Source organism: Oratosquilla oratoria, chromosome 16 (assembly GCF_046742065.1).
Source record: "Oratosquilla oratoria isolate Oo_2021 chromosome 16, ASM4674206v1, whole genome shotgun sequence".
NCBI lineage: Eukaryota > Metazoa > Arthropoda > Malacostraca > Stomatopoda > Squillidae > Oratosquilla > Oratosquilla oratoria.
Window position 1 is genome coordinate 10677124 of NC_134792.1, and position 16224 is coordinate 10693347.

The 16224-nt window shown below is 39.0% G+C and overlaps 1 protein-coding gene across 6 annotated transcripts in view; it reads right to left on the minus strand.

Moving 5' to 3' along the window:
* Synj (synaptojanin) overlaps nt 1-16224 on the minus strand; it is a 312743-nt gene that overhangs the window by 91723 nt on the left and 204796 nt on the right. For 5 of the 6 annotated variants that reach the window (XM_076199352.1, XM_076199346.1, XM_076199348.1 and 2 more), the window contains one exon: nt 6412-6549. The exons of the other annotated variant lie outside the window; for it this stretch is intronic. In XM_076199352.1, the coding sequence (XP_076055467.1) occupies nt 6412-6549 (138 nt within the window). The remainder of the gene's footprint in view (nt 1-6411; nt 6550-16224) is intronic. 6 annotated transcript variants of the gene reach the window in all.

Genomic DNA, 16224 nt, shown 5'->3' on the forward strand with positions numbered 1-16224 from the left:
GAAGGATGAAGTGAAGCCAGTTGTTAAGATGATGAAAGCAGGTAAGGCACCTGGTCTGGATGGATGCCATGCAGAATGTCTAAAAATAGAAGGTACAGTGATGGTGGACTAGCTGCTGAGGTTATTTAATGTTTGCTGGAGAGAGGGTGGAGTGCCGGAGGACTGGAGGAGTGCCTGTATAGTTCCACTTTAAAAGGGAAAAGGGGACAAGTGTGAATGTAGTAGTTTCAGAGGGATTACCTTGTCAAGTGTAGTTGGGAAGGCTTATGGGAGGATCTTGATTGAGAGGATTAGGAGAGGAACAGAGGGAGTAATTGGTGAGGAACAGTGTGGATTTAGGACGGGTAGAGGATGTGTAGATCAGATTTTTGTGGTAAGACAGATATGTGAGAAAGCTATAGGAAAGGGGAAGGATGTTTTTTGGGCTTTTATGGATCTGGAAAAGAGCTTACGACAGGGTAGACAGGAGGGCACTGTGGGAAGTTCTGCGGATATATGGGATAGGAGGAAAGCTTCTAGGAGCTGTCAAGAGTTTTTATGAGAGTAGTAGAGCATGTGTCAGGATTAGAAATGGAGAGAGTGAGTGGTTCGAGGTAAAGGTGGGACTTTGTCAGGGACGTGTTATGTCGCCCTGGCTGTTCAACTTGTACATGGATGGGGTGGTGTGAGAGATAAATGCAAGGGTGATGGGTCAGGGATTGGAGATGGTTAAACAAAAATGGAGAAAAGTGGGAGGTGGGTCAGGGATTGGAGATGGTTAAACAAAAATGGAGAAAAGTGGGAGGTGAGCCAGCTGTTGTTTGTGGATGACACTGCCCTTGTGGCAGGATCGGAGGAGGGATTGAGGAAGTTGGTGACAGAGTTTGGGAGAGTGTGTGATAGAAGAAAGCTGAAGACAAATGTGGGTAAAAGTAAGGTGAAGAGATGAACAAGGGGTGAAAGTGGCAGTAGACTGGAAGTGAGCATTAAGGGAGAGCGACTGGAGGAAGTGGATAGTTTTAGATACTTGGGTGCAAATGTGGCCGGAAAAGGTGGAGGTGGAGGTAGAATGTAGATTGAGAGAAGCGAGTAAATGCCTTGGTGGATTAAAAAGTGTAATAAGGAATAGACATTTGGGAATGGAGGCTAAGAGGAGACTATATGAAGGAGTGATTGTGTCAACAGCACTGTATGGGGCAGAAACATGGAACAGAGAGGAAGAGAGGAGGAGTTTGAATGTGTTTGAGATGAGGTGTCTGAGAAGTATGATGGGGGTTACTAGGCTACACAGAGTGAGAAATGAGGAGGTGAGGAGGAGAACAGGGGTGGAAAGGGAGTTGGGAGATAGGGTTGATGAAAGAGTATTAGGATGGTTTGGACACATGGAAAGAATGAGTGAAGGCTAGTAAAAGAGGTATGGAGGCAAATGTGGAGGGAGTGAACATGAAGGGACGTCCTAGGATGAGGTGGATGGATGGGGTGAAGGGGGCTTTGGGGAAGAGGGGAATGTCTGTTGAGGAAGGACAGGAGAGGACAGAAGACAGGGGTGAATGGAGAATGGTCGTATATGGATGATGTTGTGATGCATGAGGTGGAATGGGTGGGGGGATGGGGGGTGAGGTAGTATATGTGAGCAAAATTTGACGTAGCCTGAAGGGATTTCTCCCCATCTTCTCCTTTTATGCATGGGGGGACAGAGAGGGGGGGGGGGTCATTGATTTAATGAAGCGGCCTTGCTGTGGATGTGCTGTGTCTTGCGACACTGCTTCTGACCCAGGGCAGTGGACAAGGTGCAGGGATGACCCATCATCCAGGAAGTGCTAAGAGGGAGGGTGGAGGGGAGTCGAGTGTATTCAGGGATGGAGTGGGTGGGAATTATTCTATACCATTTTCTTTTTGGCTACCTCCCTTGTAAGGGGGAAAAAGCCTTGGTATATGTATGTACGTATGTATGCTTGTCAGGGAGACCGGTCTGTAATTTGATGGGTCTTCCTTGTTTCCTCCTTTATAAATCGGTACAATGTTTGCATTCTTCCAGTCCTGTGCCACTTTTCCTTCTTGAAGTGAGAATTTAATTATATTGTATATTTTTTCTGTTAATTCCTCCATGCATTTTTTCAGTATCCAATTTGCAATTCTGTCAGGACAATGTGATTTTCTGATGTCAAGGGTTTTGATTTGGTCTCCGATTTCCTTCTGTGTTACAATTATTTCTTTCATTGAGCGGGATATCTCTCTATTTCCTCACAGTTAGGTGAGTTTTCTATTGAGAATACTGATTTGAAGTGGTTGTTCATAATTTCAGCCATTTCCAGTTCTTCTGTATATTCATATTTACCAAGGGCGCAGGTTTTCTATTTCTTGTTTGTTCTTCAGTTTGCCATTTACATACCTGTAAAATAGTTTGGGTGTTGTTTGAATGTTTCTTGGCGTGTGTGGGTGTTTTGGTATGTAGTGTAGTGGGTGTGATGTGTTTGTGGTGGCTGCGGCAAGTGTTTGTGTGCCTCTCATGTCAATGTAGTTGTATTGGGAGATCTAAATGAACCAAAAGATGGAGTGATTGGGAAGTATGGAGTTCCAGGAAAAAATTGTGGTGGAGAGTTGATGGTGCAGATGTGTCTTTAAAAAAAAAAAAGTTGATGATAGTAAATAAAATGTTTCTGAAAAAAGTCAAGCATAAATACACATGGGAAAGGGAGGTGGATAGAATGGTGGTAGATAGTGTGAATGGACTATGTAGTGGTAACCATAAGTATAGTAGGAAGAGTTAAGGATGTACATGTTCTAAGGGGAGAGAGTGGGGGAATATCAGATCATTTTTTGGTAGAAGCTAAGTTGATAGTGGAGGATAGATACTGAAAGAGGAAAAGGGCAGAAACTAGGGAGGTACTTAGAGTGAACTGCTTCAATGAGAAAGAAAAGGAGAAGGAGTATAAGAAGCTGAGAGAGGAGAGAGAGGAGTAAAAGATAGAGTAGAAACAGGAGTGGAGGGGGAATGGAGATGGTTCAAGGAGGGAGTTGTAAGGTGTGCGAAGATGGTGTGTGGAACAAGGAAGATGGGAGGAAATAGAAGGAAGGGTTGTGAATGGTGGGATGACGAAACAAAGAAGGCTGTAGAAGAGAAGCAAACTTTCAAAGATTGGTTACATGAAAGGAGAAGGGAATCATAGAGGTACAAAGTAAAGAGAGAAGTGAAGCATAAGATAAAGGAGGGAAAGAGGAGAGCAGATGTGAAATGGGGTAATAGTATAACAGAATTTTGAAAGTAATAAAAAGTGTTTTGGAAAGAAATTAAGAGAGGGAGAGGAGGCAAATCAAGAGGAGAAGAAAAGGTAAAAGATGCAGATGGACAGACGATATTGGAAGAGAAGGCAGTGGGAAGAAGGTGGGCAGATTATTTTAGGGAGTTACTAAATGTGAAGGAGGATAGGAAGGGAAAGGTAGTTGCAGTGGGAAGCACTAAGAAAATGACTGTGATGAGTGAGGGAAATGGAGGAGAAATAAAGATGAAATGAAGGCAGTTGTTAAGAGGATGAGAGCAGGTAAGGCACCTGGGTTGGATGGATGTCATGCACAATGTCTAAAAAAAAGGAGGCACAGTGATGGTGGACTGGCTGGTTTAAGAGAGGGTAGAGTGCCAGAGGACTGGAGGAGTGCCTGTATAGTTTCACTTTACAAGAGAAAAAGGGACAAGTGTGAGTGTAGTGGTTTCAGAGAGATCAGCTTATTGAGTGTAGTTGGGAAGGATTATGGGAGGATCTTGATTGAGAGGATTAGGAGAGGAACAGAGGGAGTAATTGGTGAGGAACAGTGTGGGTTTAGGACAGGTAGGGGTTGTGTAGATCAGATATATGTGGTGCGACAGATTTGTGAGAAAGCTATAGGAAAAGGTAAGGATGTATTTTGGGCTTTTATGGATCTGGAAAAGGCTTATGACAAGGTAGACAGGAAGGCACTGTGGGAGGTATTGCAGATATATGGGATAGGAGGAAAGCTGTTAAGAGCAGTCACGAGTTTTTTCGAAAGTAGTAAACCTTGTGTTAGGATTAGAAATGGAGAGAGTAAGTGGTTTGAGGTAAAAGTGGGACTTCATCAGGGATGTATTATGTCATCCTGGCTGTTTAATTTATACATGGAATGGGTGCTGCAAGAGGTAAATGCAAGGGTAGTGGGTCAGGGATTGGAGATGGTTAAAGAAAATGGAGAAAAAAGTGAGATAAGCCAGTTGTTTGCTGATGACACTGCACTTGTAGCTGGATCAGAGGAGGGATTAAGGAAGTTAGTGACAAAGTTTGGGAAGGTATGTGAAATGAAGTTGATAAATGTGGGTAAAAGTAAGGTGATGAGATGTACAAGAGAAGAGGATGGCAACAAACTGGAAGTGAATATTAAGGAAGAAAGACTGGAGGATGTGAATAGCTTTAAATACATAGGTGCAAATGTAGCAGGAAGGGGAGGAGTGGAGATAGAATGTAGATTGACGGAAGCAAGTAAATGCCTTCAGAGAATAAAAAGTGTAATGAGAAATAGACATTACAGAATGGATGCTAAGAGAAGATTGTATGAAGGGATGATTGTGCCAACAGCACTGTATGGGACAGAAACATGGAACATAAGATAGGAAGAGTTTAACCTCTTCAATACATGTCAAATCTCACACCCAGCATCAGATGCCTAATGTACAATGCATCACACTACATGCATTATAAAACATGAAATCACTGCTTTATTACTCATTCTCTTTCACTCTAAGTAATAATAAATACAGAAAACATGATCAAACCAGTTCATAGAATTTGGGGGTTGCTCAGCTACAACTACAAAATAAATATAATCAAGACACTGACAATGGCATCTTCATATACCCAGTCATGCCTCATAACACCTACATAGGCATCATCATATTGAAGAGGTTAAATGTGTTTGAAATGAAATGCCCAAGAAGTATGGTACGGGTTACTAGGCTGGATAGAGAAATGAGGTGAGAAGAAGAGTGGCGTTGAAAAGGGAGTTGGGAGACAGGGTTAATGAAAGAGCATTGGGATGGTTTGGACACATAGAAGGAATTAACCTCTTCACTCCAGGGCACATCGCACGTCTGGCAGCATTAGCTGCCTGATGTGCGATGTTGTGTCATAATAATCGCATTATAAAAAATAAAGTCAGTGCTCAATCTTTCGTTCTCTTTCACCCGTGAATTTTGATAACCATAGAAAATATGATGAAGCCAGTTTAGAGAGAATGGAGGTTACATAGGTACGACTACAATAAATATAATCAAGACGCCGATGTTGGCATCATCATGTACCCACTTGCTCCTCATGACGCCTACGTAGGCGTCACCGTATGGAAGTGGTTAATGAAAAAAGATTATTAAAAAAGGTGGGGGGAGTGAACATGAGGGGGACCAAGGGTAAAATGGATGGACAAGGTAAAAGGGGCATTGAGAAAGAGGGAAATATCTGTTGAGGAAGGACGGGAGAAGACAGAAGATAGGGGTGAGTGGAAATTGGTTGTGTATGGATGATACTATGATGCATGGAAGGGAGTGGGTGGGGATGGGGGGGATATGTGTAAATGATATTTTGACACAGTTCAACAGGATTTCTCCCCTTCTCTTTTTCTGCATGAGGGGACAGAGAAAGGGAGGTCGCTGATTAAATGATGTGGCCTTCCTGTGGATGTGCTGTGCCTTGCTCCATTGCTTCTGGCCCAGGGATGTGGGCAGTATGCAGGGATGACCTATCATCCAGGAGCCAAGATAAGAGGGAGGGGTGGTGAATGGGAGTGGAATATGTGGGGATATAATGGGTGGGAGTGGATTTTTGTCTTTGGCTACCTCCCTTGTATGGGGGGGGGGGAAGCCCTTGGTATATGTACCCTAAAAAATTCTCTCTTGAGTTTAATTTATTAGAAACCATAACCATGTGTCTAATATATTAGAAACCATAACTGATGGGTAAAAGGGGCTTTGGGGAAGAGGGGAATGTCTGTTGAGGATGGACGGGAAAGGACAGAATACTGGGGTGAATGGAGAATGGTTGTGTGTGGATGTTGTGATCCATGAGGTGGAATGGGTGGGGGGAGAGGGAGTATGTGTGAAAATTTGACACAGCCTGAAGGGATTTCTCCCCGTCTTCTCATTTTCTACACGAGGGGACGGAGGGGGGGTTGCCGATTTGATGAAGTGGCCTTGCTGTGGATGTGATGTGTCTTGCAACACTGCTTCTGACCCAGGGCAATGAACAACATGTAGGGATGACCTGTCATCCAGGAGGTGCCAAGATGAGAGGGAGGGAACAGGGTGGAGTGGGATAGGGATGAAATGGGTGGTAGTAGTTTTTATGCCTTTGTTTTTTGGCTACCTCCCTTGAATGGGTGAAATAAGCCTTTGGTATATGTATATGTATGTATAACCGATGCTTATCTTACCTTAAGCTGGTCACTTTGCAATAGCACTGACCACTCTTGTCTTTGGACTAAGTCAATAACTTCATCACGGCTGAGGTTAATGCGATAGTTGAAATCCCCACACCAGAATACATAATCGTGAGCCCAAAGAGGTTGTCCCTGTGAATTGAAATTTAAAAGTACCAGTATATTTCTAAATCCATTTACACATATAAATGAGAGTGACAGAATATAAAGAATGGCAGACAAAATGATCCCCTGCTAAGCAGATAAACCAAAGAGAGATTAGATATAACAAATTTGCCATCATTAAGAGAAAAAAGAAAGTAGTGACATAATCACAGTGTCCAGGTCAATGAAGGGACTACCTCATTTATGTCTTTCTGATAAATTGTTTTGGAGTTACAGCAACTGTTAACATTTTGTGAAATATCTCAGTAGAAGAGGCTAGGCAGGCTTGTGAGATGCCTGTTGTGTAGGTGTTAAAATCTCTAACCCTATACTCTACACAAAGTGTAATATATATGTGCACACACACACACACACACACATTTTGTTCTAGAGACAAAGCCTGGTAAGAATGGAAAAAGACAAAAAACATCTAAATGGCAAACATATATATAACTTAGGATCGAATATGTGAATATACGCAGGAAAGAAAACAGAAATTATGAAAAAGATATTATAGACAAATGTAAGGACCAACCGAAACTCTTCTACAGATATATAAATGAAAAAATAAAGGATAAACATGAAACAGTGAAATTGCGTGAAGGAGATAAAGAATATATAGATGACATAGAAATGGCAGAAGTTATGATCAGACATTTCAGATCTGTTTTTACAATTAACAGCTCACAATTTTGGGAAGATGGACAACAAGAAAGATCACCCAAAATGAAAGAAATAAAGATAACACAAAAAGAAATAAGAGACCAAATAAAAAATCTAGATGTCAGGAAATCGCATGGACCTGATGGAATTGCAAACTGGATACTGAAAGAGTGTAGAGATGAACTGACAGACAAATTATACAAGATAATAGAATTCTCACTCAAAGAAGGAAAGGTACCACAAGATTGGAAAGATGCAAACATAGTACCAATATATAAAGGAGGAAATACAGAAGATCCTACAAACTTCAGACCGGTATCCCTTACAAGCACAGTAGCAAAAATATGCAAAAAAGTCATCAGAAACAAATGAACCAATCACTTGGAAGAAAATAAAATAGTAAACTCTAAAAAATTTGGCTTTGGAAGTGGAAGAGCATGTACCACAAACCTAATTTGCTTTTACTCGAGATTAACTGAGATAATAAAAAGATGGCTGGGAAGATTGCACCTTTTTGGATTTGCAGAAGGCATTCGACAAAGTACCACATAAAAAAATTAATAAGAAAATTGAAATAATAGGAGGAATACAAGGTAAGCTGCTGGAATGAAGGATTTCTTAATTGGGAAAAAAATGAGAGTGGTACTTAGAGACAAATATTCGAGCTGGGAAGACGTGAAAAATGGAGTCCCACAAGGCTCTATATTGGCTCCTTTAATGTTTGCCATGCATATAAATGATATGGATGAGGGAGTCAACTGTTACATGAAGTTCTTTTCTGACGATGCCAAATTACTCAGGAGAGTAAGAACAGAAGATTGCAGATCGCTACAAGAAGACCTAGCCAAAATATGGGAATGGAGTCAGAGATGTGAGATGAACTTCAACATTAAGAAATGTAGCATAATGGAATTTGGAAAAAGCAAAAATAGAGTATCGGGTCAATATAGAATTGGAAACAAAGAATAAAAAAAGTTGATTCAGAAAGGGACCTGGGAGTAATCATATCAAGTGACTTAACACCTGATAAACATGTCAATAAATTATTTAGAGAGACTTTTAACTTATTAAGATCAATGAAAGTGGCCTTCGACTACATAGATGAGGAGATGGTTAAAAAAATAGCGGTTACACAGATAAGACCTAAACTAGAATATGCTGCAACACTGTGGGCACCTAGCACAAAGAACATAAGAAAATTAGAAAGAATCCAAAGAGCAGCAACAAAAATGGCACCTACACTGTCAAGTCTGACATACGAACAAAGATTGGAGAAATTACATCTGTCAACACTGGTATAGAGAAGAGAAAGAGGTGATTTGTTGACCATTTACAGAATTATGAAAGAGATAGAACTTCTCAATAGATACGACTTGTTAAAATGGGACAGAAGAGAAACATGAGGACATAAAAAGAAACTAAAGAAGGACAGTTACAAAAGAGACCTGAAAAAGAATAGCTTCCCACATAGAGTGATTGATGTCCGGAACAAACTAAACGGAGAAACAGTGAATGCCAAAACTATACATGATTTTAAGAAAAATTGGATGCAGAGAGATACAAAAACGGGTTACTACGAGCATGGCTCGTCCCATAAAATACAACTAAGTAAATACAAAGAAATAAGGGACCAAATAAAGAACAATGACATCAGAAAGTCATACGGGCCTGAGGGAATTGCAAACTGGATATTGAAAGAATGTATAGATGAACAAACGGACAAAATAAACAAGATAATTAACTTCTCACTCAAAGAAGGAAAAGTACCACTAGATTGGAAAAATGCAAATATTGTACCAATATACAACGGAAACAAAGAAAATCCTACAAACTATAGACTGGTATCCCTTACAAGCACAACAGCAAAAACATGCAAAAAGTTATTAAAAATAAATGGATTAAACATTTGGACAAGAACAAAATTCTAGATCATAAGCAATTTGGTTTTAGAAATGAAAGACCATGTACTACAAACTTAGTATGCTTTTACTCAAGATAAATAGAAATAATACAAGAAAGTGACGGATGGGGAGATTGCACTTTCTTGGACTTACAAAAGACTTTTGACAAAGTACCACACAAAAAACTAAGAAAAATTGAAACAATAGGTGGAATACAAGGAAAATTATTGGAATGGATGAAAAAATTTTGAATGGAAGAAAAATGAGGGTAATACTTAGAGACAAGACCTCAAATTGGGAAGATATGATAGGCGGAGCCCCCCAAGGCTCTGTACTGGCTCTGATAATATTTGTTATTTATATAGATGATATGGATGAAAGCATGGAATGTTATATGAACTTCTTTGCTGATGATGCGAAACTATTAAAGAGAGTAAGTAGAAAGGAAGATTGCAAATCTTTTCAAGAAGACCAGGACAAAGTCAGGAAATGGAGTCAGAAGAGTGAAGTGAACTTCAACATTAAGAAATGCAGTATAATGGAATTTGGAAAAAGCAAAAATAGAATCTCGGGTCAATATAAAATGATACAAAAGAAGTTAAGAAAGTAAACTCAGAAAGGGGCTTAGAAGTAACTATCTCAAACGGCATGACACCAGACAAACATGTCAAGAAATTAGTCGGAGAAACTTTTAACTTAATTAATATCAGTGAAAGTGGCCTTTGACTACATGGATGAAGAAATGGTAAAGAAAATACTAGTTACACTGATAAGACCAAAATTGGAATAGGCAGCATCTCTATGGACACGTAGTACACACACATACATACACACACACACACACACACACAAAAAGTGACAAAGATGGCACCAACAATTTGTTTGCAATTTGATGTATGAACAAAAATTGGACAAACAAAATTTACCAGCCCTAGAACAACAAAGAGAAATAGGTGATTTGATAACCATTTACGGAATTAGGAAAGGGATGGAAATTCTTGATAGGGATGACCTACTAAAATGGGACAGCACAGCTACAAGAGGACACAAGAAGAAACTAAGACAGTTACAGAAGATAACTAGGAGAAAAAAAAAAAAAAAAAAAAAAAAAAAAAAAAAAAAAAACACAGAGTAGGCGATATCTGGAACAAACTGCAAAAGGAAATAGCGAGTGCTAAAACTATTTATGACTTTACTACAAGCATAGCTCTCCTCCTGCAAAATACAACTAGGTAAATACACATACACACACACACACACTATCCTGCATCTACACACACACATGATAAGTGGTGTCCCACAGGGATCAGTACTGGCCCCGATCATGTTTGCCATATACATAAATGACATGGATGAACAAGTAGAGTGTTATATGAATTTCTTTGCAGATGATGCAAAAATACTAAAGTAAAAATGGAAACGGATTGCAACTAATTACAACAAGACTTGGACAAGATCTGGAAATGGACTCAAAAGTGGGAAGTGAAATTCAATATCAAGAAATGTAGTATAATGGAATTTGGAAAAAGTAAAAACAGAATATTGAGAGATTATAAAATTAATGAAGATGTCAAAAAAGTACATACATACATATACCAAGGCTTTTTCCCCCTTTCAAGGGAGGTAGCCAAAAAGGGAAAGGCATAAAAACACTCCCACCCATTTCATCCCTAAATACACTCCACACCCCTCCCACCCTCCCTCTCATCTGAGCACCTCCTGGATGACGGGTCATCCCTGCACCTTGCCCACCGCCCTGGGTCAGAAGCAGTGTCGCAAGACACAGCACATCCACAGCAAGGCCGCTTCATTTAATCGGCGACCCCCCCTTGCATATAAGGAGAGGACGGGGAGAAATCCCTTCGGGCTGCGTCAAAATTTACTCACACATACTACCCCACCCCCGCCCATTCCTCCTCATGCAATCACAACATCATCCATATACAACCATTCTCCACTCACCTCTGTCTTCCGTCCTCTCCCTTCCTTCCTCAACAGACATTCCCCTCTTCCCCAAAGCCCCCTTCACCCCATCCATCCACCTCATCCTAGGACGTCCCCTCATGTTCACTCCCTCCACATCTGCCTTCCATACCTCTTTTACTAGTCTTTCTTCACTCATTCTTTCCATGTGTCCAAACCATCCTAATATTCTTTCATCAACCCTATCTCCCAGCTCCTTTTTCACCCCTGTTCTCCTCCTCACCTCCTCATTTCTCACTCTGTGTAGCCTAGTAACCCCCACCATACTTCTCAGACACCTCATCTCAAACACAAAAAAGTAAACTCGGAAAAAGACCTTGGAGTGAGGATCAGCAAAGACATTACACTGGATAAGCATATCAATAAAATAGTCGGAGAAACCTATAATTTATTGAGGTCAATAAAAGTGGCATTTGCCTATTTGGTTGAGGAAATGATAAAAAAAAAATTAACTACACTAATGAGACCAAAACTTGAGTACACAGCAAAACTATGGACACCCAGTGCCAAAAAGAATATAAAGAAGTTAGGAAGAATAGAAAGAGCAACAACAAAACTGGCACCAACTCTTTCCAAAATGACATGTGAACAAAGACTGTCCAAATTAGAATTACCAACTCTGGAACAAAGAAGGGAAAGAGGAGACTTACTATCTACAGAGTTATGAAGGGAATGGAAATCTTAGATAAGAATGACTTATTGATAAGGGACAATGGAAAAACAAATGGACTCATAAAGAAACTCAAAAAAGATAATTACAGAAGAGATCTGGAGAGAAAAAAAAAAAGAGCAAGCTTCCCACACAGACTGATAGATACTTGGAACAAACTGGACAAAGAAACAGTGTGTGCAAACACTATTCAAGATTTTAAGAAAAAACTTGATGCTGAGAGATACAAAGACGGGTCACCACAGGCATAGCTCCCTTCCCGTATAATACAACTAGGTAAATACACACACAGACCACAGTCAAAGCAAGACATGCTGGAACGAACACTCTATTTAGCGATTCATGAACGAATGAATTTCAAAGCAAGCCTAGTTGTTTACAAAGATACAGCAAAGGGAGTAGTGTATTTCCATTTTTTTTTTTTTTTTTTTTTTATAAAAAATGGAAAGAAGCAAAGAAACTCTGAAAGACAAAGAACCAGTAAAAAGATGCTTGGAAGAAAGCAGAATAGAGACTCCACTTGGTTTCATTCGAAAGAAGACGTGTCTTTCTCAAACACCAAGGGAGTACCAAACGTTTGAAAGAGGTATTTTTTCGGGGTTTGAAGGGGAAGGAAATATTATGCATAGAGGATTAGAAATGGATAGTGAGCCCAGGTATAGAAATATAATGAGAAATAGAGATATTAATGACATTTTGGATGAATTAATAGAGCTCAAAAGTGAGTATAAAATAATGTACAAAGAAGAAGCTATGCTAAGGAAAGACAATGAGGAGAATAATAGGGAGATAGATGAGTTATAAAAGGAATTAAATCAATTAAATGGAGAAAATGAAAGGTTGAAAAGTGAAGATATAAATAGGAATGAGGCATTAAAAAAGGAGATAAAAGACCAAATGCAGGCAGTGACTGAAAAGGTCGAAGAAAAAGATAAAAGAAAATGACTTACAGGAAATAAAGAAACAGTGAAAAGTAGAGCACGAATATAAAAAAGTATCCTTTAAAGAAATAGTGGAGCAACAGGTCAAGGAGAATGCCATGGAAACGGTGATTCAAATGATTAAAGAGAAAAGCAACTTAGGGACACAGAGGATAAAAAAAGATGCATGGCATATAAAAGAAGCATGATGTTCCTAGTCATCAGAGGGAAAAGGAGGAGAAAGAGATCGCTAAGGAAATTCTGAAAGAATTACAAGTGGAAGAACAGGGAAAGAATATCGCTAAGGAAATTCTGAAAGAATTACAAGTGGAAGAATAGTGAAATTGAAGAAACTTATACAATGGGTAGATGCTCTAAAGAAAAACAATATAGGCCACTGAAAGTAAAGCTTTGATCACAAACAATTGCAGAGGAAGTACTATCCAGAACAACGAAATTAGCAAACAGTGAACAATACAAAAATATATGGATAAAAAAAGAAATGAGTGAAGAAGAAAAAGAAAAAGAACTTAGAAACGAAGGGAATGAAAATGAAAAAAGGACTGAAACTGAAAAGAATGATTGTTTTTGGAGAGTCGTGGTCCTGAGGCTGAGAAAATGGTATAGAAGGTAAAAGGAAACAAAGCAGGCTGAAAAAGGTGAGGAGAAAGGAAATAAAAAATAGCTTATATCAATATAGAATAACTTCAGGAATGAACAAATTAAATGATTATCTGGCCTTAGAAAAACCATACATAATAGGAATAGTGGAAACTAAATTAAAGTGTACTCTACCACCCAACACTGTGGGACAAGGTTTATACAATTGTTGGACGAAGAAAAGAGAGGATAAACAGGGTGGCGGTGTATTAATTTTGACTAATAAAGATTTAAATGTAACAAAAATAACTGAAGGAGAAAATAATGTAGAATCAATTATGATAGAAGTTGAAAGCAAATATATGAAGAGCAGAACATTTATGGTGGTGTATGTGCTCCCCAAAACACAGTTCTGGACAGCAAGTGATCATTCCAAAATATTAGAAGATACAAAATACAAATTAACTAATACTGTATACTGAAAGACAGGAAATATAGTAATTATGGGTGACTTTAATTCAAAAGAAATATGTTGGGAGGAAATGACAGTGAAGGGTGGAGAGGAACTCTGGGGTAATGTCCTGCTTGACATGACCATCGAATACACAATGGCTCAGTGGATAAGGAAAAATACCAGATACAGAGGTAGTGAAGAACCATCAAGGCTGGATTTAATACTTACAACAGAGCCTGAAATTGTCGACAAAATTGATTACAAAACTCCGATAGGAAAGAGTGACCATGTACTAATAGAATATCGAGAGATTATAAAATTGGTGAAGAGGTAAAAAATGTAAACTCGGAAAAAGACCTTGGAGTGATGATCAGCAGAGACATGACACCTGACAAACATATTGATAAAATAGTCAGAGAAACCTACAGTTTATTGGGGTCAATAAAAGTGGTATTTGTCTATTTGGATGAGGAAATGATAAAAAAATTCTTAACTACACTAATAAGACCAAAACTCGAGTACGCAGCAACACTATGGACACCCAGTACCAAAAAGAATAAAAAAAAAAAATTGAAAGAATACAAAGAGCAACAACAAAACTGGCACCAACTCTTTCCAAAATGACACTTGAACAAAGACTGTCCAAATTAGAATTACCAGCTCTGGAACAAAGAAGGGAAAGAGGAGACCTACTATCTATAGAATTATGAAAAGAATGGAAATCTTAGATAAAAATTATTTATTGAAATGGGACAATGGAAAAACAAGACACGAAAATAAAATAAAAAAAAAGATAATTATAGAAGAGATCTGGAAAAAAAAAAGCTTTCCACATAGAGTGATAGATACCTGGAACAAATTAGACAAAGAAACAGCATGAGCAAACACTATTCAAGATTTTATGAAAAAACTTGATGCTGAAAGATACAAAGACAGGTCACCACGAGCATAGCTCCCTTCCTGTATCATACAACTAGGTAAAATACATACATACATATACCAAGGCTTTTTCCCCCTTTCAAGGGAGGTAGCCAAAAAGGGAAAGGCATAAAAACACTCCCACCCATTTCATCCCTAAATACACTCCACACCCCTCCCACCCTCCCTCTCATCTGAGCACCTCCTGGATGATGGGTCATCCCTGCACCTTGCCCACCTGGAGGAGGTATATATATATATATATATATATATATATATATATATATATATATATATATATATATATATATATACATACATCACAGACATGCACACACAGAAAGGGACCTGGGAGTAATCATCTCAAGTGACTTGACACCTGATAAACATGTCAATAAATTATTTAGAGAGACTTTTGACTTATTAAGATCAATAAAAGTGGCTTTCGAATACATAGATGAGGAGATGGTTAAAAAATAGTGGTTACACTGATAAAACCTAAACTAGAATATGCTGCAACACTGTGGGCACCCAGCACAAAGAAAATTAGAAAGAATCCAAAGAGCAGCGACAAAAAATGGAACCTACACTGTCAAATCTGACATACGAACAAAGGTTGGAGACATTACATCTGTCAACACTGTAACAGAGAAGAGAAAGAGGTGATTTACTGATCATTTACAGAATTACGAAAGGGATGGAAATTCTCGATAGAGATGACTTATTAAAGTGGGATAGAAGAGAAACAAGAGGACACGAAAAGAAACTAAAGGACAGTTATAGAAGAGACCTGAAAAAGAATATTTACCTAGTTGTATTATAGGGAAAGGGAGCTATGCTCGTGGTGACCCGTCTTTGTATCTCTCAGCATTAAGTTTTTTCTTAAAATCTTGAACAGTGTTTGCACATACTGTTTTTTTGTCCAATTTGTTCCAAGTATCTATCATTCTGTGTGGGAAGTTGTTTTTTTCAGATCTCTTCTGTAATTATCTTTTTTTAGTTTCTAAATGTGAAGGAGGATAGGGAGGGAAAGATAGTTGCAGTGGGAAGTACTAAGAAAATGACTGATGAGTGAGGAAAATGGAGGAGAAATAAGGAAGGATGAAGTGAAGGCAGTTGTTAAGATGATAGAGCAGGTAAGGCACCTGGTCTAGATGGATGCCATGCAGAATGTCTAAAAAAAGGAGGTAGACTGGCTGTTGAGGTTATCTAATGTTTGCTGGAGAGAGGGTAGAGTGCCGGAGGACTGGAGGAGTGCCTGTATAGTTCCACTTTACAAGGGAAAAGGGGACAAGTGTGAGTGTAGTAGATTCAGAGGGATTAGCTTGTTAACCCCTTCCATACGGTGCCGCACACGTAGGCGTCATGGGGAGCGAGTGTATTCGCGAGGCTGCCATATCGGCGTCTTGATTATATTAATTGAAGTCGCCCCTCCATAATGACATTCTTTCTAATTCTTTTGTAATCGCATTTTCTATGGTTATCAAAATTCACGGGCGAAGAGAGAACGATCGATATAAGCGGTGACTATATTTTATGATGCGAGTATTATTA